The 21552-nt window shown below is 42.5% G+C and overlaps 1 protein-coding gene across 3 annotated transcripts in view; it reads right to left on the reverse strand.

The window, feature by feature from the left end:
• Ube2u (ubiquitin conjugating enzyme E2 U) overlaps positions 1-21552 on the reverse strand; it is a 60621-nt gene that overhangs the window by 24107 nt on the left and 14962 nt on the right. For 2 of the 3 annotated variants that reach the window (XM_052717426.1, XM_052717427.1), the window contains exons 6-7: positions 10084-10132; positions 34-122 (exon numbers count right to left, since the gene is read on the reverse strand). The exons of the other annotated variant lie outside the window; for it this stretch is intronic. In XM_052717426.1, coding sequence (XP_052573386.1) covers positions 34-122; positions 10084-10132 — 138 coding nt within the window. The remainder of the gene's footprint in view (positions 1-33; positions 123-10083; positions 10133-21552) is intronic. 3 annotated transcript variants of the gene reach the window in all.

The following is a 21552-nucleotide window of genomic DNA, read 5'->3' on the forward strand; positions in this document are numbered from 1 at the left end:
AGGAGAACACAGAATAAGGCTAGATCAGCTTACACGGAGTTTTGGAGAGTTCTGCAGTTTTTGTCGTGGCTATCTCAGACCATGTCTTGTAGTAATCATTAAATGAGATTGTTTTAACTACCCTGAAAATATAAACAAAAGTAAGACCATATGTAATTTGTAAATTCATCCTTAAAATTATCAGAGCACACAATTTAGCTAATATCGTATCAAACTAGACGGATTTGAAAATTCGACACTCTCTTCTTTCCTTTTCTTTTTTTCGTTCTTTTGAGACCAGGTCTATGTGTTCCTGGCAAGTCTTGATCTCTATGTATCCCAGGCTGGCCTGAAACTCACAATCTTCCTGCTTCAGCCTCGTGTGTGCTAGGATTACAGACGTGCCATCATGCTGGGCTTTGGACATACCTCTCTAGGAATTACACATTTGATAGATAAATCAAGAACATTAATTTCACCACTGATGAGTATAAATCACTGAAGAGCTGTCTAATTCATTTTTCAATAACGAATGGACGTGTTCACCTGTGTGCACATTTATCTATACCGTAAAAAGAAAACTATAGCTTTAAGACGTCTGCCTTTAATGCCAATATTTAAAAGGAGCTTTAAGGGAAGCATTGTATTTGTAATTTTTTTCATTTTGCCATAAAGTTTTCTTAAACATCATATCAAATTTAGTATGATTGTTGTTATTTCCTCTTCATAGGGAGAATAAAAGCATCAGAATGGAGATTAATTTTTACACAGACTCTAGCCACATGGAAACCCCCTCTTTCCTCATCTCCACATCTGAACATTTCCCTCTCTAGTAGTGTCATTACGCCCTAACAGGGGAGTGGAGATGATTGGAAAGCAGTAAGTGGTGACTCTAGAACACTTCCCAAATCACTGCATCGGCACATGTTTTGACTATGAACTTGTTGAACACAGCAATTTCTAGCTCTGTAAATAAAAAATTACTTAGAGATCATGTTCAGGCATGTGAAATCACCAGCTAACTGGTGCAAGTAGATGCTTAAGCATCAGGTGTAATATCCCTTATGTCTGTTCTGCAATTTAATTTCTCAGTTCTTTGGAAGAAGAAACACATTTTCAGTCAAAACAAATATATTAGTATTAATTTTTATGGATCAACTGTAAGTTCCTTAAGGTAAATATTTGACTCAATTCTGAAATTAATGGAGCAATATTTAAATGGATCAGTGCGTCCATTTATTTAGCAGTTTACGACACCTAATTTTAAGACTAACATTTTTCAAATGTGTTATTACTTTTCCAACCACACGTAAGTAGAACTCTGAGACTGGGTGAAGATGAATTAACCATTCCTCTTATTGCATCCAGCACAGCCTGCCAAGCTTCACATGACCAAATGATATGCTAAGGTAACATGAATTTGCCCCCTGAAATGTTTCAGCATTTTGCAGAGAGGGTAACAAAATGAAAGGCTGCCTTGTATCTCCTGCACGAAAATCTTGAGATCAATTTGCCGTCACAGATCATTTAGCAGACAACAATGATCCAAGAGGAAGGAAACTGTCAACACACTGTCTCATGGAAAAAAAAAATCCATCTTTAGGCACAATGGTCTCCATTGTCTTTTGTCTGTTTGAGGATGACCCATGACCCTCTCCCTTCCCAGGGGTGTCCTGTTCAGTTTCAAACTGTTAGCCCTCTGGAGACTTCTTTTCTTTCTTCCAGAATAATTAAAAATATTACCCTAAAAAGCATAACTGTGGTTAGCTTGAATACACAAAACAGAATATCTTAAATGTTTGCATTTCCAATTATATAAAGGAAACAGTCCCTTAAAATAACAGTAACTATATTTACTGCTATTCAGATAGGCTATTAAGCTAACAAGGAGATAAACGGCATAAAAATATGTTTGTAGTTCCCATCAATATCAAGAACATACTGAATATCATCTCTGACAATGATAAAGGAGAAAATATAAATTTATAAATTTATACTGGAGAGTAGAGCTGGTTATTCAGTTGAAATAAGACATATCCCTGAATGAGTAAAGAGAACACCTTTCTCTATTCCCACAATAAGGCACTGCGTGGTTCAACATTTGGATAACATGATACATTGACCATACTTCTTAGATTGACCATACCTCTTAAGAAATGACAATAAACAAAAGAATTTGGAGGACGGCAATAAAAGTTTTGTTTGACAGTCATCAGGGAGTCATCTGGGTGCATGTCTGTGGAAAGGAAGGAGGCATCCTAGGCTCAGGGAACATCCTCAGCCATATTTGGGACTGGGGTATGGAGTGCATGCATGTACACACAGAGGATCTTGGAGGAAGGAAGACAGGATGAGGCAGTTGAGTTCAGTGGAGAGTTGAGATCGAGAGCAGCTGAAGGCTGTGCAAATGGGTGAAGGTTGGCGGTACAGAATCATTACATGTGGGCGGAGAGTGGTTAGAATGCTTGACCACCCTGGTTCATCAGAACTGAGAGCCATCAGTGTCTGCTAACTAGGAAAGTAAAGAAGAAGCTGGGCCTTGAGCAATGGTTTCCTCAGGGGTCTCACACAGGGTAAGCTCCCTAAGACTAAACGGAGGATCAGTCAGGAAATGAAGTAATGGAGGTGGGAGCTACCTGAGAGTTAACAGGGCTAGGAGCAAAGGTTAGGAGCGGGCACAGACGAAACCAAGATAAAGCTGAAGAAAGATCTGACTGGCCACCTGACACATGAGGGATGAAGGAATGTTGGGGTCAAATCTTTTCTGAAGCCCAGAAGACTAGTTTTCTATTAATAGAAAGCATTATGTGGGACTGTAGTAAAATATGAGTGTAATTTTAGTGGCAGACTCACGTGATGATATGACAGAGAAGCCAAAATGACCTTTAGGGATCTGATGGTGAAATTGGAAATGGAAAAAAAAAAGAGAGAGAGAGAGAGATGGACAGATGAAGCCATTAAGGAAAACAATCTCCAGACCAGTGTTTAGAAGAGGAAGAGCAGATACCAACTTAAAGGGAGCCAGCAAGGGTGCTGGTTTTATTGAGGTTTTATTGAGCTGTGACCATTTATTGTTGAGTTGCATCAATACACTATAATAACCACAAAGGCATTTGTAAGATGTAAGATGTAAGCCCGAGATGCCCAGGCAATGTTGAGAAGAAATAACTTCCTTGACAGGACATGGAAAGGAACATGTAGAGGCCTGCTCTCAAGAGGAGCCCAGGTTGGAGGTCATTTCTAAAGGCAGGCCAGGAATTCCCCTGTGGACTAGGGAGCAGGGCTTTCTTTGCAGAGGGTGATGTAGAAAAGCATGTGTCCCACAAACTGCTAAACACAGTAGTCCCTGCTTACCCACAGGCAGTGAGCACATTCCAAGACCCCCAGTGGAGGCCAAAATCACAGACAGTACCAAACTCTGTGTGTGTGTGTGTGTGTGTGTGTGTGTGTGTGTGTGCATCTCCACCTATACATCTGTATTAGTCACTTGTCTTGTTGCTATAACAAAATACCCCACAAAAACAGCTTAAGGATGGAAGGGTTTTTTGGGCTCCCAGTTGGAGGGAGGGAAGTCATGGTGGCAGCTGGTCACATTGCAGCCAAGAAGAAGAGAGCAATACATGGTGCTGCTTAGCTGTCCTTTCCCTTTCAAAGATGTTTTGGGACATGGGGCTAGAGAGATGGCTCAGCAGTTTAGAGCAAGCACTTGCTGCTCTTGCAGAGGACCTGGGTACCATTCCACATGGTGGCTTTCAGCCATCTCTAACTCCAGTTCTAGGGGATACAATGCCCTCTTCTGACTTCTGGAGACACCAGGCACACACATGTATATGTATATACACAAATGCAGGCAAAACATTCGTATGCATAAATTTAATAAATAAATCTAAAAAATAAGTAATCTTAAACAGAACAATTATGACAACATGCTATAATAAAGCTATGTGAATGAGTGTGGTATCTCTGTGTCTTACACTGTTTTATTGTCCTGCACTCACCCTTCCCATCATGATGTGAGTTGACAGATGCCTATGTGAAAAGATGAAGTGATTTGAGTGATGCAGGCATTGTGAGACAGATTAATACTGCAGCAGTCTATCAGGTAGTCTTTATGGCTATTGGGTGACTGATGGACATAGAGTAGACTGAGCATGGATATATTGGATAAGAATCTAAGTCTCTTCCAGGTGATAGGAATAGCACAAGATTCATCCTGCTGCTTAAACTTATGAAAAAAAATTTTTTTTTTCTGGAATTTTCCAGCAAGGGGAAAAGGCAAGCTCACTGCCTGGATGAAGAAAATAACAGTGATGCTGTTCTATAGAAGCAACACACAGCTTGAACTTTGGCTGGTTGGAAATATCTCCAATACCATCCACTAGTTCTTAGCACCATGGTTAAGACTACAGGGTCTGGAATTAGTGGGGTGAACCAACCCTCTGGCTCCATTACTTATTGGCCGTGTGACGAGGTAAGTGATGTAACCTTTCCACACTTGTTTCCTCATCGCTAAAAGAAAAGGAACTTTTCTCCAGGGGTTGTCATAAGTATTCAGTGAAATCATGCCTGAAAAGAGCCAAGTTTAGCACCTCGTCAGCACTCAGAGTCACTGGCCTCCTCAACTGCCTTCCCAAAGTATCTCATCATTTCTCACAGCTCACTCTAGACAGCCTCCTAGCTGCTTTTCTGCCCTCCACTCTTTATGCCAGGGAGGGTGACGCCTCTGTGGGAAGTGATATTTGTCATCTAATTCTAGAGGATGAAGTCTCAACACTTTCAAGTGAAACTCAAGGTTCTTCATCAGCTGGCCATGCCCTTCCTTCTTCCGGTCCCTCATTCCTCTCCACCATCTCTTGGGATTTCCTGTAAATCTCAAATATCCTATAATATTGTACTCCTGTTTCTGTGCAAATTTCTAGTTATAGCTCTCCCCTCTTCTTTTCATTCCACACTCTTGTTCATCAAAGTCTGGGTCCAGCCAAATAATTGTACATGAAGGCTGCCGTAGGGGGCACCTGGGGTTTCGCATGTTCAGTACCTCTCATGCTCTTCCCCCATCATGGGGAGAGCCAGCTCTAAATGAGAGCAAGATTGACAGATGAGGCTCTCTGATCAGAGCATTTATTTCAGGGACAGGAACAGGGGTTACAAAGATTAAACCAGGACTGGGGAGATGGCTCTATGGGTAAGGACGTTTGGCACACGTGAGGACCTGAGTTCGGTTCCCGGAACCCAAATAAAGGTTGGACTGGATGTTTGCATCTGTATTCCCAACATGGCTGCAGGTGCGAGACAGTGCAATAGCTAGGGCTTGCTGGCCAGCCAGGCTAGTCAAAAAGTGGCAGGTTCCAGGTTCAGTGAGGGACCCTGTCTCGAGTTAATAAGACAGAGAGGGATGGAGTGATCCATCCAATGTTCAATCCACCCAATGTCTTCCCTTGGCCACCACATGAGTGCACGTGGTTACATGCATGCATGCATGCATGCATGTGCTCACATGCACACACACACACACTCACACACTCTCACCCCAATGTGTGCACTCATTCAGGATTGAATCAGAGTGAGGCTCATTGCAACATTCTAGTACGGCACATGTTGATACCTCAGGTCAGTCACTTTTCTTATCTTGACTGCCTTGTTATGGTCATCCTTTTACACTCCTAGGCAAGTGTTAGAAGCAGCTTCTAAGGTTCTGGGGGAAAAAACTCAACTTAAGTAGGAGTAAATACTTTGGGAACAATCTATATATATATATATTGGAGCCCTTAAAGAGACAAGTAGTGGATGTTTCTCCTCCTTATGTCCTTTTATCTTAGAAATATTTTGTGGATTTCAGTATAGGTGTCTTATATATCTTTGTTACATTGTGATACTATTACAATGACATGTAGAAATTTTCTTGCTGGTGGCACACCTCTAGAACCTCAGCATTGTGGAGGCTGAGATAAGAAGGTGGTAAGCAGTTTCAAAGGCAGTTTTTTTTACCTATTTGGACAGTTGTGTTTATTTAAATTTATTTATTTATTTAAATATAGTTTATTTAAATATTCCTCTTGTCCCTAGAGTCTTTGCTATATTCATTGACTTTCAAGATTTCTCTACTTGCTTGGATTTAACTGTGGACACAGTCATGTCATCTGGGAAAAAATAATTTGCAGTAGTCTGCCCCAGACCCATAGGTTTGCTCTCTGCAGTTTTAGTTACCTGTGATTAGTCCTGGTACATGCTGGGAATGGTACCCAGGTCCTCTGCAAGAGCAGCAAGTGCTTGCTCTAAACTGCTGAGCCATCTCTCTAGCCCCATGTCCCAAAACATCTTTGAAAGGAAAAGGACAGCTAAGCAGCACCATGTATTGCTCTCTTCTTCTTGGCTGCAATGTGACCAGCTGCCACCATGACTTCCCTCCCTCCAACTGGGAGCCCAAAAACCCTTCCTTCCTTAAGCTGTTTTTGTGGGGTATTTTGTTATAGCAACAAGACAAGTGACTAATACAGATGTATAGGTGGAGATGCACACAAACACACACACACACACACACACACACACACACACACACACACACACACACACACACACACACACACACACACACACACACACACACACACACACACACACAGAGTTTGGTACTGTCTGTGATTTTGGCCTCCACTGGGGGTCTTGGAATGTGCTCACTGCCTGTGGGTAAGCAGGGACTACTGTGTTTAGCAGTTTGTGGGACACATGCTTTTCTACATCACCCTCTGCAAAGAAAGCCCTGCTCCCTAGTCCACAGGGGAATTCCTGGCCTGCCTTTAGAAATGACCTCCAACCTGGGCTCCTCTTGAGAGCAGGTCTCTACATGTTCCTTTCCATGTCCTGTCAAGGAAGCTATTTCTTCTCAACATTGCCTGGGCATCTCGGGCTTACATCTGCCTTTGTGGTTATTATAGTGTGTTGATGCAACTCAACAATAAATGGTCACAGCTCAATAAAACACCAGACTGCACCTGCAAAATGTGGATACTGAGATCATGTCTTGGTTTTAAAAACAAAAAAGTACAGACTTTTAAAAAACTTAAAAAGAAAAGAAGGCTGTGTGTGTGTGTGTGTGTGTGTGTGTGTGTGTGTGTGTGTGTGTGTGCGTGTGTGTGTGTTTTCTGCTCAAAGTGACTCATTCAAATGGAACTCACTCTGACCTTAGCATTCCTCAAATTCCTTCTTAGCTATACTACTAGTATTTGCCCTGTGGCCTTGGGCACCTGGTGGAATATGTTTTCTACACTGTCCTTGTCCCTGCTGTCTTTCCTGCAGAGAGCTCTGTATTCTAGAATACAAGGCTAATGAGTATAGGGATCACACATTAAAGGGATGTATCCCCAACACTGGGGTATAGTGTCTGATACAGGATAGTGTGTTCAGTGAATTAATTTTAAAGACACAAATAAAGTACCTGCCCTTCCATGGAAAAGATTATGCCACAACTGGTGAATGGCATTCTAGCCGATATGCAAAAATCCACACTGATTGCACAAGTTCAACATCCACAGAACCCCCTGGTTCAACATCCACAGAAACTCCTAGTTCAACATCAACAGAACCCCCTAGTTCAACATCCACAGAACCCCCTAGTCAACATCAACAGAACCCTCTAGTCAACATCAACAGAACCCCCTAGTTCAATATCCACAGAACCCCCAGTCAACATCAGCAGAACCCCCTAGTCCAACATCAACAGAACCCCCTAGTCCAACATCAACAGAACCCCCTAGTCCAACATCAACAGAACCCCCCTAGTCCAACATCAACAGAACCCCCTAGTCCAACATCAACAGAACCCTCTAGTCAACATCAGCAGAACCCCCTACTTCAACATCAACAGAACCCCCTAGTCCAACATCAACAGAACCCCCAAATCCAACATCAACAGAACCCCCCTGCTTCCCTGCCTATGTTCTGCACAGCTGATCAGATTCTGCTTGAGTTTTGTTTGGTCTTTTGTATTCAGAGGCCACACTTCTGGAACACATTTCTATACGTAGATCTTTTCTTCTTGCTCATAAAGTTAATGCAAAGCTCCAAACAGACGAGTTAGATGTCACATTGCTAAGAGCAGTATTTCTCTTTGAATAATCTCTGCAAGACCTCATTGTGATACGTTATTTAAAAAGTAGGGTCCAGCAAGGTGACTCAGAGGACATGAGTCCAATCCCTGGGAACGCTGCTAAAAAAGGCTGATGTGGCAGCATGCATCTTTAACCCCAGGACTCTTCAAGACAGATGAGAGGCAGACAGGCTCAAAGGCTAGCTTTCCTTAGTATACTGTTCAGCAGCAGAAACAAGAGAGACCTATCTCTTTGCCCTCTCTCCATCTCTCTCTTTCTCTTTCTCTCTCACACACCACATGAACACATAAACACAAACACCAATAAACAAAGCATGAGTGACCCAAAGAGAGAAGACACAGTTGAGCTGTACATCAGAAGATGCATATCAGGGGAAAACATGGGAACCCACACAACCAATCTCATCAAGATATATCCTAGAACCATGGAGCGTTCCTGAAGTCCTGACTCTCTAGCCCTGTCCTACCTGAAGACTTTTCTAGAGAATTCAAGGTTGCACAAAGTGAGCTTGATTAAACCAGACCTGATTCGGGGCTATTTAGTCTTGTCTGGGTTCAGAGGAACTGCTGAAACCAAACCAGAGGCAACCTTCTGATCAGGTCCTCTGGACTTGTTGGTTAATGTTGGCACTGTGTGAAGGATACCACAAATAGTTCAACCACAAGCAGCAAGAACATTGCTGTTCCAGGATACCCATGGTTCCTAGATGATGAGACAGCGTGTGTACGGTGCTGACCAGAGTATGATCAGGATAGGGAATGTGCTCTAGATGGCAGGCTGAGTGGACAGCAGCACCTTCACTGAACCCCAGCCAAGTGGCTCAAGTGCACTGGACTGTGCACGATCTTTCTGCACATTTTTAGGACTGTGTCATAAACAGAAGGCACTTAAGTGGCCAAAGTTTGTTTACCTTATGCGATGGCAGTCAAGGAAACCTGGGCTAAATCAAGCATGACTTTAAGACTGGCTAATTGGCTTTAAGTTTAGAGGGCAAGAAAGCAAAGGCTGGCATACTTTTATCAAGTATTTACAAATTGGGAGGCTCTGTAGACTGCACCTTGCTCAAATGCTCAAAGACAAAGTAATGCCACACTGCCAGGCTGTCTCTTAAAACTTACAGCGGGGGCTGGAGAGATGGCTCAGAGCTTAAGGGGACTGCTGCTCTTCCAGAGGTCCAGTTTGATTCCCAACATGAAATCTCTGCAAAGCTCACAATCCCTTGGCATTCCCCATCAGAGGGAGCCAGCACTGTGCTCCTGTGCACCCCATCTCTCATACACACAAAAATCAAAATATAAAACCCGTTTAAAAAAAGGAAAGAAAGAAAGGGAAAAAGAGAGAATGAAGGAAAGGAAGAAAGAAAGAAAGAAAGAAAGGAAGGAAGAAAGAAAGAAAGAAAGGAAGGAAGGAAGGAAGAAAGAAAGAAAGAAAGAAAGAAAGGAAGAAGAGAAAGGACAGATACTCAGGTCTCTGAGATAAGGTTAACCATATCTTCTCCTAATATGCTTGGAGTGGTGTGATCTACAATGGCTTATGCTTATTCCATTGGTAGCACTCTCTTCCATTAAAAAAATAAAAAACAAAATAGATCAGTTCATTATAGATACATCAAAGGTAGATTCAATAGAAAAAACCCAATAATTTCCCACATTCTTCCTAAAAATATTTATTATAAGAGAAACAAATAATTCCCTCTCTAAATTAAATGACATAAAACTCGAGGCTGGAGAGATGGCTCAGCAGTTAAGGGCACTTGCTGCTCTTCCAGAGAATGGCGATTCAGTTCCCAGCACCCATATCAGGGGGCTCACAATCACACAAAGATACAGCTTCAGGGAACCAATGTTCTCTTTTCTCCTCCACAGACACCCACATACACATAAATAAAATAAACGTAAATCTTTTTTAATGTTTTCATTGGAAACTGTAAAGTCAGTATCATTTCATATTGGTTTTGGCTGAAAATTGACAGAGACGTTGATCAAGAGAAACTTACCTGAAACTCTTCTGTGACTTTTCGTATAACCCTAGGCTGCCCTCTCTTTCTGCAAAGAGAAAATAGAACAGGGTTCTGGTGACTTGGACCTGGAACATGTGGTGCTGTGTACGTTCTTTCCAAAATCTCAATAAAATCACAGTGAAGGGATAAAAAAAGTATAGCACAAAACATCGAAGAAGTCAAAGAAAAATGACAAGAAAAAATTTCAAGATGGAAAGCAGATGTCAAATGGTAACTGTGTTGGCAGGTCCCGGAAATCTGAAACCTAACCGAGCAATGAGGAAAGGCGGCAGACAGCAAGCTGTGTTCCAGAAAGAACTCAGGGGCCAGAAGTGCCAGGTAACTCTGAGAGGAGAGGCCAGAGGCAGAGCACAGACCTGCACTTACCTTCCTCACCCCAGAGAACCACAGGGATTCCCTCCTCAGAAAGGAGGGAGGATGCTGACCCTCTGGGAGACAGTCATGGAGACTCAGGGCTGAACGGCACAGGAGTGTGGAGGACAGAAAGTGGGAAGAAGTAAAGACTCCTCCTCTGAGGGACTGTGAAAGAGATGTTCAGATGAAGCAAAAAGAAAACAGACTTCATCCCAATGAGAGAAACAGAGATAAAAGCTTCAGAAATTCCTGAAGGAAGTGAAGGGTACTGGGAAAGATCAGGGGGTGGGGGTGGGGGGAAAGAAAGCCACACCATGACACCCAGAGACAAGTCGAACACGCTACAGCTGCATTGGCATGGATCCCTGGTTGGGGAGGGGACTCAGAAGGCAGGAACAGACAGGCAGACCTACCTTCCAAACAAGCCCATGGTTCCCACAAGCCTCAAATCTAGTCACAGATGTTGGCGAGACAGTGATTCCTTGGAATAGAGTCAGTGGAGGAGAGATTCCATTCTGTCACTCAGCAGCTGGGCCCTTCTATTGTTAACCACTGAGCTACCCTGAGGGCCAGAGATTAGGGGATGCCCACAGGTTAGAAAGACAACTGTCAAGCCCCTGGGTGGGGGGAGGCACAGAGGGGCAGTGGAGAGCAGGAGAGCCACACTCGGAGGGTTGAAAGCTGCAGGCAGTAGGAGGCTAGCTCAGGCTGGGAAGTGGAGGAGGAGGAGGAGAGCCGGCCCTATGTTTGGAGTCCAGGAACCCAGGTCATCAACTAAGAAGTCCTTGGAGTTTGATGGCTTTGAGCCTGAGGTCAGAAGGGGGTCAAATTCTGGAATCATAGGTTGTCATTTACCACTGCAGAGCCTGAGGACTCTGAAGTCCACAGCAGCTGGCCCCAGCAGTCACCAATACTCAGGGAGGGTTGACAGTTCAAAGGCAGGTCCTTTGCCTGTTCACCTTAGTGTTGTTGTTACTTCCTACACTCCCAACATACAGGGGAGACACCCTTGAGCTAAAATGTTCCCCAGAGCAAGGTCTGGGGAGTCTTGGGAGGGTGAAAGACCCTGCCTAGCCCAAAGGATGCGAACCCAGCTGAGGTCCCTGAAGGAAAACGGCTGTTGTGGAGACCACTCTGATGGATATCCCTTGTTTGTCCGGTACAGACTCAGAAACAACAGCACACACCAAAGGGAGGCACAGCCCACAAGGTCAGCTGACCAGCACTTGCTCTAGACGATCAGGACCCAGTAATCGGCTGCTTCCACCCCGTAGATCTGCTCTGTTCTTTTCAGTGTGATACTCTTTTTGACTTAAAACATTTTCAGCAGCAGTTTTAATCTGTTATATCTTTTTATTTGTTTCTTCCTTCATATATTTTTCTAATTCTGTTTATTTGTTCTATTACCGAGTACTTTTTCTCCTTGTTTTTCCTGCTGTATTTCCTCTTCCACCGCTGACACTCAGCAGGACTTTGACTCTACCTTGTTGACATGTTTTCTCTGAAATACTGGTGGTTTTACTTATTATTCTCCTTTTGTTTATCTAATTATGTTTTTTGAACGTTTTCCCTATTGGGAAATCATTTTTTCTTTTTTTTCCCAATCTTTTGCTCCTTAACTGTATCTTATTACTTTCCTATTGCTGTGATAAGACACCACAAGCGAGACATCTTATAGAAGGAAGCATTTAATTCCTTCCATAAGCTCACAGTTACAGAGGATTCGAGTCTATAACCATCATGTTGGGGGCCATGGCAACAGAGAGGTGAGCAGTAACTGGGAGTTCACATGTTGATACAACAGCATGAAACAGAGAGAGAGGAGAGAGAGAGAGAGAGAGAGAGAGAGAGACAGAGAGACAGAGAGAGACAGAGAGAGACAGAGAGACAGAGAGACAGAGAGACAGAGAGAGACAGAGACAGAGACAGAGAGAGAGAGAAAGCAAGAAGACAACACATGTATCTTGGCATAATAAAGGTTATATGAAAAACCTATAGCCAACATGAAACTAAACAGGAAAAACAGAGAACATTTCTTTTAAAACTTGGAAGGAGACAAGGGTGCTCAGTCTATGCATTTTTATTCAACAGAGTGCTCAAAGTCTTCTGTTCAGACAACAAAAATAAAAGGAGGCTGAAGAGTTGGCTTACAGGTTAGGAGCACTGGCTGCTCTACTAGAGGACCGAGGTTCAATTCCCAGCACCCACATGGTGGTTCACAATCACCTTTACCTCCATTCCCAGGGGATCTGATACCCTCTTCTGGCCCCTTGGGCACTGCATGCACACCGTGCACAGACATACATGTTGGTAAAACACCTAAATACACATAAAATGAAAAAAAAACATTAAAAAGAAAGAAAGGAATGGAAATACAAAGGGAAGCAGTCACATCATCTCTATTTTCAGACAACCTGAATCTTTATTTAAGACAACAAATACCCCATCAGAAAACTCTTAGAGCAGACGACACTTTGAACCAAGTGGCAGGATGCCAAATCAACTAGAAAACTAATAATTGTATTAGTAGATTAGTAGATTAGCATCCTTTCTGTTGCTGTGACAAAATACCCCAGGGGGGCAGTTTAATGGGGAGAGGGCTTACTTTGGCTTACTGTTCCAGAACAGTCTTTCTATGGGGGAAGACAGGAAAACAGGAGCAGGAAGCTGGCTCAGTACTTTGCATCAACACTCAGCAAGCAGAGAACAGGAAATGGGGGCCAGCAATGTAATTTCAAAGCTCAGCCCCAGTGATGTCCTTCCTCCAGCAAGGCTCTAGCTCCCAATGACCCTATAACCTTCCCAGTAAGTGCCACCAGGTGGGGACCAAGTGTCCAAACACATGGGCCTGTGTATGAGGAGAAGTTCACATGCAAATACAGTTGTAACCTTTGTATATACAGTGAATTTGCTGAGAAAGAAATTGGAAAAAAAATCGCATTCGTGATAGCTTCAAAAAATTACTAGGAAAAAGCCTAACCAAAGAGATGAGAGCCCTCCACAATAAAAACTTTAAGACACCAAAGAAAAAACTGAAGGAAACACAGGAATATGGAAAGATCTCCAATGATCACAGATAGGCTTAATTAATATAAAAATAATCTACAGATTCGTGGTAATTCCTGCCAAAATTCTAATGACATTCTTCACAGAACTAGAAAAACCACTCCTAAAATTCACATGGAAACACAAGGGCCCTGAATAGATAAAGCAATCCTTTACAGAAAGAGAAATGTTAGAGGTATCATAATTTCTGATCTTAAAATATATTACAGAGCCATAGTAACAAAAATAACATGGCACTGTGTCTTAGTTAGGGTTTCTATTGCTGTGAAAAGACACCATGACCACGGCAACTCTTATAAGGAAAACATTTAATTGAGAGAGCTCAGTTTCAGAGGGTCAGTCCATTATCATCATGGTTGGGAGTATGACTACATGCAGGTAGACGTGATGATGGAGCTGGGAGTCCTTACATCCTTGATAGGCAGGTAACAGGAAGTTGACTGAAAGCCACATTGAGGGAAGCTTGAGCAAAAGAAACCTCAAGGCCCGCCCCCATAGTGACGCACTTCCTTCAACAAGGCCACACCTCCTAATAGTGCCACTCCCTTTGGTGGCCATTTTCTTTCAAACCACCACACACTGACACAAAAACAGACATGTAGAGCAATGTAGTAGAGCAGAGGACCCAGAAAGAACCCTCTACCGCAATAGATACCAAATCGTTGTTGTTTTTTTTAAAGGCCATCAAAAACATACATTGGGGGACTGGAGAGATGGCTCAGAGGTTAAGAGCACTGACTGTTCTTCCAGAGGTCCTGAGTTCAATTCCCAGCAACCACATGGTGGCTCACAACCATCTGTAATGAGATCTGGTGCCCTCTTCTGTATACTAAATAAATAAATCTTAAGAAAAAAACCCCATACATTGAAGAAAAGAATAGCCCTTTAATCAAACAGTGCTGGATAAACTGGATTTCCATATGCAGAAGAATGAAAGTAGATTCACATTTCTTACCCTGCAAAAAAATTAATCAAAACAGATTAAAGACCTCAATGTAAGACGTGAAACCTTGAAAGTGCAGGAGAAAAACAGGTAAAACACTTCAAAATACATTCATGGGCAAGGTTTGCACAGAATTCTATTCTGTATAATACAACAATATGGAATAGTACAGACAATGATCCCCAAAACTGACAAAGGAGATTATATGAAGTTAAGGAACTTCTGCACATCACAATAAACAATCACTGGAGTAAAGAGAAAGCCTGTGCACCTCAGACAAGGGGTTAATACATAGGATTCATAAAGAACTGTGAAAATTAAACAACCCCAAAGCAGCTTATCCAATCAAGGAATAGCTAAGGAACTGAACGGACACCCTGAAAAGAAGAAATCCAAGTGATATTTGAAAAGATATTCAACATTCTTAGTTTTCAGGGGACTGTAAATTCAAATTGCTCTTAGATTCCATTTCACCCGAGTTAGAATGGCTATCAAGGGGACAGATGAGAATATATGCTGGTGTGGATGTTGGAGAAGTGGAATCCTTATTCATTCATCACCAGCAAGAATATAAATTTATATAACCATTATAGAAATTAGTATGGAGACTCACCAAAAAGCTGAATACATTTCTCAAGGCTCTTAGTCAACATACCTCAGAATTACTGACATAATTATGCTTATAGCTGTGCTATTGATAGTAGTCAAGAAATGGACCAGTTGAGATGTCCATCAACAGATGAAAAGACAAAATGTGGTTTACATATACAATGGATTTTTATGTTTGTAAAAGAAAATGGGTACAATGGAAAATTATTGTGTTAAGTCAAACAAGCCACACTTAGAAGTCAGATCACAAGACACAGAGGAAATGCTCCTCAAGGAGGTGGGGGAATAGAGAGGGCAATGTAATGCATGTAAGAGAAATGCAGGAGATAGGGAGAGCAGTGGGAGAGGAGAACAGTTGAAAAAAAGAGTTAAGGATGCTTATGTATGAGGACACCTTGATGAAACCAAGCACATTATTTTGCGCACTAACCTAAGAAATAAACAACAGGAACAAAAATAAGGGAGGACTATTGATCATATAACTAGGAGCTATTTCATGGTTTGACCAGGAAGTTTAGCAGAAGAATAGATAGTGGTTTTACAAAAGCAAGGGTGCTGTAGGATGTTCTGTGTGCTGTGAATGTGTTGCTCTGATTGATTGATAAACAAAACACTGATTGGCCAGTAGCCAGGCAGGAAGTATAGTATAGGCAGGACAAGCAGAGAAAAGAATTCTGGGAACAAGAAGGCTGAGTCAGGAGATACCAGTCTGCTGTCCAGGGAGTAACACATAACAGGCACAGAGGTAAAGCCACGGCACACATGACAACATATAAATTAACAGAAATGGGCTAAGTTTAAGTGTAAGAGCTAGTCAGTGGTAGGCCTGAGCTAATGGCTGAGCAGTTTTAAATAATATTAGCCTGTGTGTGTTTATTTGGGTCTGAGTGGCTACAGGACCGGTGGGTGAGAGAGATTTGTCTTGATCACGGGCCAGGCAGGACTGGAGAAAACTCCAACTACACAAGGGAAAGAAAAAAAAAGTCAGGCCATTTGGGACAAGAAAAGAAAGATAATCATGTTTGAATTGTGAGAAATATTTACAAAGCATTTTAAAGTAATTTAAAAGCACGTACAAAGTAATTACAAAGTATTAAGAAATTTTAAAAACATACATATTGCTATAACCAAAACTATGAGGTGGAAGAAATGTAGATGTGAATAGAATCATAAGGGGTCAATCTTTGTGTTTCGTAAGATAAAGTCTATAAATAACAACTAATAACTGAAAATCTCAGAAATAGCCAGCAGGGAAGCTGATCTGGAATGTGGCTGCCTATGCCAGAAGAAACAGCTAAGCACGCTGAGCGTTGCTGCCTCCAGGGGGCAACACTCAAGGATGACTGCTTCAGGCTTATAAGGTCTTGAAATTCAAAACTGAGTTCTACTTTTTGTCTTTCAAAGGTATAAACATGTTTCATTGACGAAAATATAAACCTAAGATTTCAGTTAAAACTAACAACTTAGACACTTCGCTAAAATGTTCCTGGCCTGTGTGAGCCGCTCAAACACAAGGAGGCAAAGAAGCTATGCAGTGGGCAGTCTCAGTGAGGAGATGCACGTTGAGGACCATTTCAGCTTCCCTTCCTGAGGACCATTTCATCTTCCCTTCCTGCATCCCCGCCCTAAGTGACAGGATGCGTGAGAGAAAGCTACAGTCACTGGGTCTCAGGGATGCTTCTGAAGTTTCTGTTATGTGACAAGGGAGCAGTGTCACCGGACTAAATTTCCTTTCCCCTGGTGTCTAGAAAATACATTTTCCAGGGGAAGGAGAATTTCCACACCACCCCCACCCCACATGCCTCCAGACGCACGTATCCAAAAAAATAAAAATGGAGACTCACAATCCTATGAAACTTCCTCAGCTTTCTGTGCAGAGAAAATTTTCTTTAAAGTTACTCTATGTTATAACAATTTAAATAAATCAGTGAATTAACTGGGCGCTTAAACTGGATAATCAAATGCTTCCGACCTTTTCCTAAGTATAAATTGAACAGAATGTTTTTGAACAGAAGGAAGAGGTGGCAGAAAGCTTGCTCACTCTGTGTTAGACAGGGTACTTCTGTGTGGACTTGTGTGAAAAACTATATCCCGTAGCAATTAATTTCAAAACCGAGTTTTGAAAAGGTACATGATATAAAAAAGTATTATAATCCCCCGGACTGCTGTAATTCTCTATATTCAGATATTGATTCATCTGCCAGTTATGTATGGTAGTTTACTGACTCATCTGCCAGCTTATGATCATGTGGTTTATTTAGATTAGCATCTGAAATTTAAAACGATCTTCCTTTATCAAAAGCTACACGAAGACACCCGGCTAACAAAAACAATCAGTCCACAAGAATTCGTCACCATTTGCTCCGTTTTTCTATTTCTATACTCAAGCTTTTCCTTCAAGCAAAGATTTTTAAAATTATATAAACCTTATGTTAAAAACGTCAAAGCAACCGCGGTACTCAGAAGATAAATGTTATTTGACGGTATTAAGCGCTCAGAAAGCAAACTTCACAAGGACAGCCTGAGAAACAACAAAAGACACAGAGCTGAGATGAAATCCCCTCATGACAAGCTCCAAGGCCCCAGTCATCAGTCTGGAAGGCAAACAGCTGCTACACATTGGCTCTTTCCAGACCTTTCTTTCTCCAAATTTTCATGACTAGCAAGTGTCCGTTCGAAGGTGCTTGAGTGGCTTCTGGTCCTATTTCTGGCCGAACCAGGCAATAAGCCTCTTAGATAACATTGAAAATGGCCGTTTAGCTCGACCAAAGCCACACTGGGGGTGGCTGTAGAAGAGCACCATTTTGATGGGGGGTTTAATACCTGACCAGAGGACTCCATCTATTCTTATAAGCAACTGGAGTTAAAGAACTGCTTGAGGACTTGTAGGATACTGTCTGTCATGAAGGATGCAACTCCAGCAGCCTTTGCCTCTAGGGAAGGTCAGTTAGGAGCCTGTCAGCTGACTGATAATTCATTGTCCAAACCAGCACACTGCAAGTAAAAGGGGTCACTAGGGATGGTTCGATCGCCATGGTCCCGGGCAGCCTGGGACGTGTGAGCACTCTAGATAAGGGAGACAAATCTCAAGGACAGGAGCCTATTAGGGCACGAAACAGTCACAGGGTCACCAGCAAACAAGCTTGAACTCAGAGCTCGGATTGTTCTGCAGGCTGGAAAAACACTGAAGTTATTGAGGGAGAACCTGCGGGAATGAGTGACATTTGCATGTCTATTTGTCACATCCCAGCCTGGGGCTTAGGATAAACTGATTCCCAACACTATCGAGGAAAACATCTCCAATGTAGTCAAGATACATTCTGGTGCAAAGTAGGGCCAAGCCTGCAAATATCGGACTCCAGTGGCTACTGCCTAGAAGACCTAGGACAGGTTGACTGACATGTAGATGTCAGGACCACAGATTTCTGGAAGCACACAGACGAAATCTTCCCTTTGCAGGACATCGCTTCAGATGTCTGGAAAGTGCCTTCCCGCTGTCTTTGATCTTGCATGAGCTAAGCAGTTTCTTCAGCCCTAGGAAATGTGATGTTCCAAGAGGAGCACACAGGTATTTGAGATGAGGGCCCTCCAAACGGAGGATAAAGCTATGTAACAGACGCTTGGTAGAAGCACATTCCCTACTGATGGTTTCCATTAAGCAGCTAGGGTTTCCCGGGAACCTCTTCACTGAACTGAATTTGGCTATCACACTGACCTGCCATCTTACACATGCAAATTCTTTCCATTCGACCCTAAAGAAGCATTCACTCCATTAAACTTGGAAGCACAATAGACTGGAAATGCCTGTGTGGATTCTCTGGTGCTATGTGACTTTCATCTAATCCCCTCACCCTTGGATTCTTCCCCGGAGAATGAGGTGGTGAGGACAAGATGATTAAAAGCCTTTTCAAGTACTAAGTAAACTATGAAGGAAAAATCTAAATCTAAATTTGTGGGAATTTCATTCACTCATTCTACTAATTTTTATTCCATCCCCCTGTCAGCTACTACACTGGACACAGAGGACATAGTGCTCCTCTAATGTTAATGCCTCCAGAGATCGTAAAATAAGCTGCCTCATGTTTCTCATGTACTGACCCAAATTTACATTGTCTAAGATGTGACGATAACTCTTCCTATGTATTTCCTGGATTTCTTTAGTAGTATTTTGAAGGTATAATATAGAAGTGAGGGTTCTTATAATCTTGCAGAGACCTTTTTGCAAGTGTTGACATGCAGTTAGTTCCTATTGGTGTAGTTCTCACCCAAGTACACATAGATGTACTTCTGTCTAATACAGCACTGAGCAAGCTTCCTGCCACTTCCTCCTCCTGCTGCAGAGAAGCAGATGCTGCCTCCAAATCAGCATGCTTCCCCCCATCAACCTCACAAAGTCATTCCTTTTATTGGGGTTCGAGACTCTGCTCCCAGAACAGCCAAGATGGCAAGTCAGCCAATGCATATCAACTGGCTTTGATTTCTACACATTATACTATTACATGCACATAAAATGGCGACAACTGCTAAAGACTGCTATTTGGTCCACTCCCTGTTTTCTGGGTGTTTGGTGCTTTGGCTGGCTTTTCTGAATGGTGTGCTGGTAAAATTGGGCACCTGTAAGGATGGCGTCTACCGATGTAGAACAAAAGGAGACTGACCTCAGGGTTAGTCAGTCTCACTTGTTAGCTTGATGAGATCTAGAATCAGCCAGGAGATGGGACTCTGGACATGCCTGGGAGGGATTATTTTGACTAGGTTAGCTGAGGTGGAAAGGCTCACTCACTATGGTTAGCACTATACCTGGGGCTTGTGTCCTGTCGTATAAACCTGAGAAAGCTGGCTGAGAACTGGTATTCCTCAAAAGCAACTGAGTAGAGAAGGGGTTCCCTAGGCTCATCGGACCTCCACAGTATCACCTAGGTGGCACTGGTTTTACAAGTCTGAGAGATGCAAGACTGAGGGAGTCAGGAAGTCCTGATCCGTAGTTCCTGGCAGTGTATATGGCAAGACAGTGTGGCAGGGTTGGAGTCCTGCAAGGAGGCCCTGAATGGGCACTAAAGGTGGAGCCCAAGTTATAAGGGAGATGTCAGGATGTTGGGGATGTCAGGACCCATGGGCTGTCTACCAAGGCAAGCTACAGGTGTAGAATGGAGCTGGTATGAGAGATTCTATATAGGCTGGAGGCAGCAGCACTGGAGGAGGAGAGGGGGCAGAAACCTTGTGAAGCCCATCAGTTATGAGCTCCAGATACCAGGCATGGAGCTGCAGAAGTTGGTGTTTTTCCTGCTAGATTTGGGTCTTGCTTTGATCTGATCGTTCCTTGCTATGTCCCCATTCTTCCCTTTTGGAATATGAATGCTTATTCTGTGCCATTGTACATTAGAAGTACTAAACTTGTCTTTATTTTGTAGTCGAGAACTTTGGACGTTTACATTGGTGGAACTGTTAGTAACTATGGGGACTTTTGAAGTTGGATTCTATTTTGCATCATGAGATGAGCATGAGAGTTTAGGGATAAGAGGTGGAAGGTATTGATTGAAAGTGATGTAATTGGGTGTCATATTGACAGGGACTGGAGCTGCAATGGTTAATCTCTATTGTCAACTTGATGAGCTCTAGAATCTCCTAGAAGATGGGCCTGGGCATACCTATGTGCTATTCTCTTGATTAGGTTAACTGAGGTGGGTAAAACCAGCTGCTGTGGGTGCCACCATTTCCTGGGGGTGGGGCCTAGACTGCATACATAGGAGAAGGCTGGCAGAGTACCAGCATGCATTGCTCTCTGCCTCTTGACTGTACATGCAATGTGACCTGCTACTTCATGCTTCTATCCTTGTGATTTCGCCACCACAGTGGACTCTAACCGCCATCTATAAACCCAAATAAGACTTTTTCATCCTTAAGTTGCATTTATAAGATTTTTTTTTAAATCACAGAAAAAGGGAGAGTAAGCTAGTGCTTGTCTGTACTTGAGTCAAGGTCTTGCTGCATAGCTAAGTCTAGCCTTCAACTCACTGTCTTTCTGTCTCTGCTTCCCAAGTACTGGAATGCAGGTGTGTACCACTATACTTAGCTTTGATTTCAAGTTTATCCCAAGGCAGGGCAAAATTGGAATGTATTTTATAGAGTCATTTATTGTAGAAAATTCTTTAAGCCCAGCTTTAAAAAAATTGCTATTCACCAGCATATGGACACAACTTGGCCATACAGAATATTTCTTTGTAATGAGGGTATAGTAAGTTTCAGTGAAAGGTGAAATGGTATATACTCGTCATTCATCTTATATTTACTGAGAGCAAATACTATTCCAGAGAATGTGTCTATGGATGGTACAGAATCCTGCTAGGTCCAGAAATGATGCCACAGTGAAGCAATGCTATTCCTCTATGTACCAATCAACTTCAAAAGTACCAGCAGAAGCTGGAAGAACTCTGAAAAAAAAAAAATGAACACATGTCTTGAGGTATTGGAGA

This window comes from Peromyscus californicus, unplaced genomic scaffold (genome assembly GCF_007827085.1).
Source record: "Peromyscus californicus insignis strain IS unplaced genomic scaffold, ASM782708v3 Scaffold_5__1_contigs__length_169319896, whole genome shotgun sequence".
Classification (NCBI taxonomy): Eukaryota; Metazoa; Chordata; class Mammalia; order Rodentia; family Cricetidae; genus Peromyscus; species Peromyscus californicus.